Source organism: Rhizophagus irregularis, chromosome 5 (assembly GCF_026210795.1).
Source record: "Rhizophagus irregularis chromosome 5, complete sequence".
In the NCBI taxonomy this organism is placed as follows: domain Eukaryota; kingdom Fungi; phylum Glomeromycota; class Glomeromycetes; order Glomerales; family Glomeraceae; genus Rhizophagus; species Rhizophagus irregularis.
In genome coordinates this window covers 5439338-5449847 of record NC_089433.1, presented here as the reverse complement: position 1 = coordinate 5449847, position 10510 = coordinate 5439338, and the positions used below count along the sequence as shown (strand labels likewise).

The window sequence follows — 10510 nt, the reverse complement described above, 5'->3', positions numbered from 1 at the left end:
TACCCGATCTTTTGAAATTAGTTCTTTCATCAGGTTACTCATACTTAATTAAAAAGTTTAATTAACTACTATCTTATCAAACTTTTGAGAATTTTTCGATCCCACAATTTGAACTAAAAGCATTTATTAATATCAGTCATTCTAAAATCACGATGTCTCAAACAAAGGGATACAGAGTAAAAGGAAAAAAGGTGCTTTTAAAACGACATTGTATACATGGAAATGATGTTAAAAAAAAATAAGGTAATCGTGAAATAAAGTTTCAGCAGTCAACTTGAATAAGAAATGTTCACTGCAATGCAAGTATTAAAATTCAGCTAGAAAATTGGCATATTGAGTCGCATAGCAATCTGCTGGAAATCAATATTAGATTTACGCACAATCATGTAATAAATTTGGCAGAATCATTAAGTTTTTAGCATGTTAAGGAAGAGGTACATGAAAGGTTTTTAGAGTTATTTGAAGATGGGCATTCGTCTGCTTTGACAATATATTTCTATGAAGATAGGTTTCACACTACTGCAGAAAGTAATCAGGAGTTGCTTGAAATGCTTGCAGATCGAGCTATCAAGTCAGACTATGGTTATATTGTTAGACTTTTCCATAAATACCATAATAATATGCTTGGCAGTTGTAATGGTGAGAAAATGTTTGAACACTTAGTAGAAGTAATTGATCATTATAACAATTTGGGTAATGGTAAAGCGATTATACAGGAATATGATATATAAACTGAAAAAGCGTTCATCTTATGCATTGTATCCAGTTTAATGTGCCGCATTCATGAAAAAATTCTGCAAGTTGGAGAAATTTGTTATGTTGATGCATCTGCATCGTTTGAACCTCAATTACACTTTTATATACAAGTTATGCAGCAGGTGTGCTGCCACTTGGATGTTAATTACACTGGTCAGAATAGTTCATTTTGGCAAAATTTTAAATTGCTGAATGTTGGACGAAATTCAGTCTTACCTTAGCCGATCAGTACCAAAAAATCGGCAACTAATTATATAGATGATTTGCACCATAACGCCTGCCATTTGTCAACAAATTGATCAGTAAAAATTGGCAACAAATCGGTAAAATCAAATTGACGATTGTTAATAAACCTAATAATTTATTACCGATTTTTGTACATTTAACTGATTACTGATTTAATTTTATAATAATTTATTAATTAAATTTTATTAATTCATTTTCATATGTGCCGATTTTTGGAATTAGTCTAAATTAAGATTTTTATAAAAATTTAATATTTTAGTAAGATTAACATTACACAAATCTAAATTAAATATGTGTTACATATTTACGTAACTCAGATTTAATAAAAAATAAAAAAATTTTTTTAATCAATATTCAAAAATAACGGTAATAACCACTTCTTTTTTCCCATCACTGCCCATCACTTTTCCATCATTTTTCTATTCACTTTTATTAAATATGACAAAAAAGTTTATAAGCAAATATAGCAGTTATTTTTAAGTGGTAAGTAAAAGAAAAAACTTAATATTTTATATACATAGATAAGACATATTTTTTCATAATTTTTAGCTTTAATTTATTGTTTTTTCTTTGTAAAAAATACATGCAAATAAAAAATAATTATGATGTAAAATAGTTGTAAAATGAATAATAAGATATTCTTTTTTTTTCAAAATAACTAATTATATATTTGTTTTTTATCTTTTAAAATTATTTTATTAGATTTATTCTACTAAAATCCTTAAATGGCAAATAAAATCTTTTAAATAAAGTAAAAGAATTTGGGATTCTCTTATGAAAGCATTTTTTGGTAAGAAATAAAATTTTCAGATCGGACTTTATGCAGGTGACAAAATCGTGCATTATTATTCCTGGAGATATGCTAACGTCATCATTTTACATTCATTTGAAAGCTGAGAATTTGCTCTATCGTAAGAATCAAAGATCAGGAAAATTGGATCACTGGATGAGGCGTAATTAACGATCAAAGTCAAATCAAATTTAAAAATTAAAAATAAATATATTAGACGTAATTATTCACAATCCAGTGATTCAATTCATTCGATTTTAGGCTTATTAGATAGACCTCAATTTTCTCTTTCAAATGAATATAATTTCATTCGTGTAGCTTGCATCTACAGGTATTTAATAAATTTTTTTATATCAGATTTTATCAAACTTATAAAATTTTATATTAATAATATAATTGATGATTCTACATATATTAAACGAATTATTTTAAATTTATTTTAAAGATAAAAGTTGGCATCACCTTAGGGAGCAAAGATCATTCAAATTGAATCACTACATGTGAAGTAATTAATGATCAAATTTAGATAAAATTCAATAAATATACTGAACGTGATTACTGAACAACTAGTGATTCAATTCACTTGATTTTAGATTCATTAGATAGATCTCGATTTTCTCTTTCAAATGAATGTAAATTTATTTGTATAGCTTATTTCTACGAAGAATTATCAATGATTTTGTCATGAGAGTTATATTTGATCTTTTAAATTTTAATGATATCATATATTAAAAAAAAATTAAAAATTATATAATTAATTAGTTTTTTTTGCATTACCTAGTATAAATTTATTATTCTTATATAAATGATAATTTATATTTGCTTTAATAAAATTATTTTTGTGTAAAAAATTAGATTCCAAGGATCGGCCCATATGTATTAAAAATTACATATTAAATTAATATATAGCTATCTATCATCTATATACACCATCCACCATCCATTATCCACCCATCATCCTCACCTAACCTGATAAAAATCCGTAGAAAACCTACAAAAAAAAAGAGAAAATGGTTAGTAACCTATTTTTTAAATAAAAAAAGTTAAAGTTTCAAAAGAAACTTACCCGATCTAATAAAATCTGAAGGGGAAACCTACAAAAAAAAAGTAAAGAAACGGTTAGTTCGTTTCTTTAATAATAATTAAAAATAAAGTTTCGAAAAATTCGAAACTTATCCACCCATCCAATAAAGTCCGAAGAAGAAAATCTACAAAAAAAAAGAAGAAACAATTAGTTTAACGTTTCTTCAATAAAAAAAATAAAGTTTTGAAAAAATTCGAAACTTACCTGTCCATCCAATAAAGTCCGAAGGGTGGGAAACCTACAAAAAAAAAGAAGAAACAATTAGTTTAATGTTTCTTCGATAAAAAAAGTTAAAGTTTCGATACTCGAAACTTACCTCCAATTCGTTAATGGAAACCTACAAAAAAAAAGAAACGGTTAGTTCGTTTCTTTAATAATAATAAAAAATGAAGTTTCGAAAAACTTACCCATCCAATAAAAAGTCGAAGGGGGAAATCTACAAAAAAAAAGAAGAAACGGTTAGCAAACCGATTCTTTTATAAAAAAAAAATTTTGAAAAGTTTCAAAATAGTTCGAAACTTACCCGATCCATCAGCCTGAAGTGAAAGCCTACAAAAAGAAGAAAGAAATGATTAGTAAATCATTTCTTTTAAAGTTTCAAAATTAAACCAACTTCAAAACTTACCATCAACCATTCCATGCCCTAAACCCCTATTATACTTTGAGGGCGTCTTGAATCTACAAAAAAAAAGAACGAAAACGTTAGCAAACGTTTCGTTCAAATAAAAAAAAAAAAATTTTCTAAATACAAAGGAATGTTAGTAATGTTTATTAGATAAATTAATGAAATATTTTGAAGTTCTACCTTCGAAATTCCATGTTGAACTCATCCTGAAACCTGACCGAAGAGATTTTAGCGTCCATATTGAAGCCGATTTCCTACAAAAAAATAAAAAAAACGTTTAAAATAAACGTTTTTTATTAAGTTTCGAAAAAAAAACTTCGAAACTTTACTTGTAGAATTGGTATCCAAATCAGAGCCAATTCTCTACAAAAAAAAATAATAAAAAATAATAAAAAAACGTTACTTTAAACGTTTTTTTTATTAAGTTTCGTAAAGTTTTAAAAATTTGAAACTTTACGGTAACTCTACAATAATATTAAAAAAAAAACGTTAAAAAACGTTTTTTTCAAAGAAGTTTTGAAAATGAAACTTAACTGGAATATCGGCATCCACGCTGAAGCCGAATTCCTATACAAAAGTAAAAAAAAAACGTTTTTAATATTAAAAAATGTTTTAAAGTTTCAAAACTTTGTTTTGAAACTTACCTTTGGAATTTGGTATTCAAGTAGGAGCCGATTTCCTATACAAACATAAAAAAAAATGTTTTATTAAAAACGTTTTATTAAAAAGAGTTTTAAAATTTTTTTTCGAAACTTACCTTTGGGATTTTGGTATCCACACCGGAACTGATATCCCTACAAAAAATAAAAAAAAAATGTTAATTTTTAACGTTTATTATTATAGTTTCAAAATTTTTCAAAACTTATCTTTGGGGTTCAGTATCCACACTGGAACTGATAGCTTTACAATTAAGTATAAAAAAAAACGTTAAAAAACGTTTTTTTTTTAAAGAAGTTTCAAAAATGGTTTGAAACTTATCTGAAATATCGGCGTCCACGCTGGAGCCAAATTCCTATACAATAAAATAAAAAAATAATGTTTTTTAATATAAAAAAAATGTTTTTAAAGAAGTTTCAAAACATTTGTTTTGAAACTTACCTGGAATATCGGTATCCACGCCAGAACCGATTTTCTACAAAAATTAATAAAAAAAAACGTTTTTTATTAAAAAACGTTTTATTAAAATTTCGAAACTTTAGTTTCAAAACTTAACTGGAATATCAGCGTCTACATTGGAGCTTAATTCCTATATAAAAAAAATAAAAAAAAAACATTTTTTTTATTAAAAAACGTTTTATTAAAGTTTTGAAACTTTAGTTTCGAAACTTAACTGGAATATTGGCATCCACGCTGGAGCTGAATTCCTATATAAAAAAAATAAAAAAAAAATGTTTTTTTTATTAAAAAACGTTTTAAAGAAGTTTTAAACCATTTAGTTTTGAAACTTAACTGGAATATCGGCGTCCACGCTGGAGCCGATTTCCTATACAAAAATAAAAAAACGTTTTATTAAAATGTTTTATTAAAGAAAGTTTTAAAAATTTTTTTCGAAACTTTACTTAGGAAAACGGTATCCACATCGGAACCGATTTTCTGCAAAAAATATAAAAAAGAAACGTTTTTAGCTAAAAACATTTTTTTTTTAAAAGAAAGTTTCAAAATTTTTCAAAACTTTACCTGTAATATCGGTATCCACGCTGGAACCGATTTTCTTCACTAAAAGTATAAAAAAAAACGTTTTTTAATGTAAAAAATGTTTTTTTAAAGAAAGTTTCGAAACTTTTTTGATTTAATAAAAAGTTACCGAATTTAATGTGTACATTTACGAATGAAAGAGAGAGGCGAAAAGTTTAAAAAGTTTAAAAAAGTTTATTTTAAAAAGACCTGTAAAATATCGATCTGGATCATCTGATTTTTTCAGTCATTTATCAACTGATTTGCCGAATTATTGCCAGATTTTTACCGTTTGGCAAATTTGGCAAAATTGTGTTGATTTATATGACCAATCAGTATAATTTTACTGAATGATCTTAAAAGAGCAATTTTTTGTATAACAATCGGTATAAGTTGATTTTTCACCAAAAGACTGAATGAGTTTTCGTTTAACAATCAGTATTAGTTGATTTGTGATTGATTTTACTGATTTTTGCCATTGGTCAAAAAATGTGATGAATCATATGACCAATCAGCAAAAATTATACCGAAAGCTCTTAACGGTCGAAAGTTTTGATTTTGACCAGTGTTACATCAGATAAATCAGAAATAATATTGGAAAAAGCGGTAATTTTCCTATGATTTTTTTCTCGGTAATTACAAATTTCTAATTATTGTTCTTTTTTACGATTAGCTAAATTTGCTAAAGATGATTTTACCTTCATATGCCTTCTATAAATGTAGTTCTCAAGTTGGTCTTATAGTATTTTTTACAGATGATTCAAGCGCAGAAAGAAACGCTCTAAAGCTCTGTTGGCCACGGGAATACGTCTTTTATGTACTTTCCATATACTCCAGGTATTTTGAAGATGGTTGTACGATTCAAAACATCATATAAATAAAAATGATCAAATACCTATTATAAAGATGATGAAAAAAATTCTTTACGTATTAACAGAGCCAGAGATGGATAACCATTATCAAGACTTTAAACATAATTTTTTTCACTTATATTCTCAATTACAAAAACACTTTGATCTTTTATGGAAACAGCGCCAATTATGGGCTTTATCTTTTCGTTTGATGCTACTGATACGTGGAAACAATACAAATAATTATATTGAATGTAGCTTTAGCATACTTAAGAATATCATTTTTTCTAGAACTCAAGCTTTTAATCCAGTTCAAGTCTTTCATTTTGTTACAGATAACATAGACCATTTTTATAAATTTAAACTGCTCAGAATTGCATATAAACACCTGGATCATACGATCACAAAAAGGTTCTTTTGTCCAGATTGGGAAAAAGTGAATAGTAATTCCATTTAACCAACAACTTTCAAAAATGAATATTTAGTTCCAAGTACAAAAAAAATGGGTTGTTTTTATGTTGTTTAACAGTGCTATTGGAACTTGTAGCTGTCATGTTAGGATGATAGGCACACCGTGCAAGCTGTTTCTGTAAAATTTCACATTTCAAATTTTAATTTTCTACCATCATTAACTCTTAATGATCATATGATCTATTTCTATATCGCACTTGGCAAACAGATTCCATTAAATTTGATATTTATTATAATTATCACTCACATAATTTATTATTATTTTAAGCTACATTGCAAAAAATGGTTCTTTTTATGCTTCACTACATGCAGGTCCTTTCTCACAAGTTCAAACTCTGCAGATAGAATCGCATAACGAAAATGATAAACAATTGACAATTCTGAACTGCAGCTATCAATTGAATTCTATAACTGACAACTAATTTCTGAGAGAATTAAATGAAAATAATAAAATAAAAGAGAATGAAATCAACACATCTACTTTGGGCGATTTCTTGGAAGAAATTAAAGTAGATTATGAAAATTGTGGTCCACAGTTTCGTACTGCATTAGACAAATTTGCTGAACGATACCATACATCAAATCAAAATCAATTCCTCACTTGTGTTCCTTCCTTTATGATATTAACCACAATGTAGATCTAACACGCATTAAGAGTGGTGCAATAATTCGTGTTCAGATAGAGTCTGTTAAGCGGTGTAAAAAAATAAATCAGGTGGCACTAATAAGCAAGCTGACAGAAAAGAAAATTTAGATTCATAAATAATTCCAAGTCAGAAAAAAAAGAAAACTGGTAAAAAAGAACACAATTTAAGCAAAAATATTCTAAGAAATCAGTTGAATTAAATTATATTTTTAATTTTAACTTGTGCTTTATTAAATAAATTTGCAATATTTTTACTTTGTCCATATTTATTATATATATATACACTTTAAATTTATTAAAAAAGATACTTATTATTCATTTAATTTCTTAAAAGTTTAGTATTTTTAATAATTCGTTTAATTATATTCTTAAAATTTTGCATTATTGATACGATATATACACTTTAATTTTAATTCCCTTTAATTCTGGCCAAAATAAGTTTTGTGGTACCGCGTGGACTATATACTTTAATTTTAATTCATTTTAATTCTGGCCAAAATAAGTTTTGTGGTGCGTGGCTTGCTAAGCTATGAACCTGGCACACAAAAAAGGGGTGCATTATTTGTCACCACGCACTGCTCACGTGACAGTACATAATTCCGCATAATGCCGGCCGACCAGTGCTTTTTTGGGGGGCTAGTTAAATAAAATAGCTAAGCCACCGTTATAATTGATCATCACTCGATATTTTTTCCATAAAATAAGCGCTCCTAGAAAAGCTTCTCACCATGTAGTCAACTATGGAGTTCTCTGACGCCCAGCTTTGCATTCTCATTGATGAATGAAAACAAAGAAATGCTGAGTATCATGCTCTGAGTAAGAAGAAATATTTCTTTTGGGATAATATTGCTGGAAAATAAACAAACAAGAAAATATAAATTACTTCACTGGCGAAGATTGTTATAAAAATTCTTAAGTCTCATGAAAGCTTTTTACGTAAGTAGTACTGGCCGATTGCTTGCAACTGCTTGCGTCCTACGAAGACTTGTCTGGTTAATTTATTTATTATTTTATTAGACAATGAAAAAAATATAGAGAAAGAACTGGGAACAAGAGAAAGTTGGGGAGAAGTTATATGAGGAGTTCTCAACGAAGCCAGAACCAGGTAATTGTTTCTGGGAAAATAAGTGAGTGGTACCCAAAATTAACACAATTTTTTTTTCATTTGCTAGAACTTCCATTCGAATGAAAATATTAGGTCAGGGTTCACCTTCAACGGCCAAGTTGTCTTCAAGAGTATCTTCGATCTCTACACCTGAATGGTTGAGTTCTGAAACTGAGCAATCAGTTCCCCCTCGTAGCATATCTAAGAAATCATCAAAAGTTGACAAGGAGGTGCCATCAAGATCAGTGACACCATCCATAGAAGAACCTGCTGTTTCTAGGCCTGTAACACCTACAATTCTTCCTTCCTTTCGCAAAACACGAATGTAATTAATGTCAAGCAGAGTTAGTCTGTTTTTTATTAAGTGGCGGTTATGTTAGCTACTATTTTTTCAGGGCGTGAACACAGTGGGTGGGCAGGGCACAATAGATTACAAAACAAATGTATTATTCATTATTGTGATATCGCTTGTGAAATAAAAATAAAGGTATAGCAGGAAAATCGTGTATCAAAATTTACAATATAGCAATGTGCAGTCAGAACTCGATATAACGAAGTCGTTATTTCAAATATTCGATAAAACAAATAATTTTATTATACCGAACTAATATATTTTTATTAATTTTGGCCAATTCCAAAGATCGGCGGATATGAACATTTTTCATATCAGATATGTATTTACAGTTCAATGTTTTGTTATCGGAGTCAGCCTATTTTTAAAACCGATCACGTCATTATTGTCGGGATCAAGAATAAATATTTTGCATAAATGATTATTATTTGTTATTGTTACCTAATTCATGTTACAATCACTTCAGAGTTCAGAATTAGCTGAGCTCGGAATTAACTGTCCACAATTTATCAGACGATTTTTGATGGAGCAATTGTGGAACATACAAATTATATAAAAGATTTTTAAAATTACTTTTATTTTCAACTTTAAAAAAATGGATATTTCCTATATCTTAATTTTCTTCCCTAGCATTGTAATTGCTCAAAGCGACAAAGAACAAAATAATGATGATGCTTTTATTGATAATTTATTCTTTACAATTTTGCCAATTATTATTTCGATAATTGCATTTACCGACAAAGAAAATGACCATATTCATTATGGATACTGGGTCAATCTTTTCCACACTGTCGTTTCTTCTCACCTTTTACCATTGGTATTATCTATCATCAATGAATTCGCTACAGAAGATGCACCAAGAGCGATTAGTTGGTTTACCATCTATATGATTATTTGCATAATTATAAAAATTATTTCACGTTTTTTTCACTATTCCGTCAACAAATCACGTAACCCGGAAGTTTCTTTACTTAATATACACTCGTTTGAAAATTTGGTGGGAGTAAAACGATATCTTTTCATATTTTTTGATTTCTTTTATCCCCTAATTTATCAAGTACTTATCCATGTTTTAGTAATGATAGGCTATTTTTTATATATCGATTTTTTACATTTCCATCTATCCTTTCAAGCAATATTCATTCGAATTTTAATATTCCTAATGACCATCGCAATTTTCATTTTTTATTTTATAGTATCAAATTTCTACTATGCATATTATATTTCAACCTCGTTTTTGTTCCTTTCTTTCATTGGTTTGGTCATGACCAAAAATTCATTAGCCATAAAAATTGTCTTCATATGCATGCTAGTCTTTTTGACTCAATCGGCTAACTTTATTAAAAAGGTTCGCAAGGGTAAAGATGGAGGTTTACTCTGGATAATGGATCATATACAATGGTTTATAGTACAATTAATATATTGCAATATCCTCATAAAATGTGATGAGAATAAGCTGAATTTGTGTGATGATTGTAAAAGACTACGTGGAGATTGCGAGAATCCAAGTCCATGCAAAATACTATGTTGCAATTGCACAAATCCATGCAAAGGATTTCAATTGTGCGATGATTGCAAAAGAAAAATAGGTAAAGCACCACAGTGGGTTGTGAAGCGCATACATTGTTATATAAGCCTCAGGGCTGATCTTAATCATTTGAAAGATGGTAAGATCGCAATATCTTCACATCCTTTTGAAGCTAATTGAGATGATCGTTCTTATACTTCAAAGACTATATGTGGTTAGGCGGAAAAAATATATGTAATATTGCAGAATTTATAATAAAATCAGTATATAGTAATAAAATTAAGAAAATTGCTAATTATAACCGCAGGTGATATCACCTCCAGTATGGTCACATGATTGAATTATTATTGATATGGCATATACAATAAAATTTATTTATAAC

At 28.1% G+C, this 10510-nt stretch overlaps 2 protein-coding genes across 2 annotated transcripts; both read left to right on the top strand.

Moving 5' to 3' along the window:
• Positions 1-420: 420 nt before the first annotated feature.
• Positions 421-1718, top strand: OCT59_025687 (uncharacterized protein; the record flags this gene model as incomplete). The annotated part of the gene is made up of 4 exons (XM_066140299.1): positions 421-434; positions 509-668; positions 1470-1485; positions 1705-1718. 4 exons carry the CDS (start codon positions 421-423, stop codon positions 1716-1718), a joined length of 204 nt encoding a protein of 67 aa, XP_065992248.1.
• A 7477-nt stretch (positions 1719-9195) lies between these two features.
• On the top strand, positions 9196-10308 carry OCT59_025686 (uncharacterized protein; the record flags this gene model as incomplete). The annotated part of the gene is made up of 2 exons (XM_066140290.1): positions 9196-9417; positions 9949-10308. The coding sequence occupies 2 exons, from the start codon at positions 9196-9198 to the stop codon at positions 10306-10308; spliced, it is 582 nt and encodes a 193-aa protein (XP_065992247.1).
• Between the last annotated feature and the right edge of the window lie 202 nt (positions 10309-10510).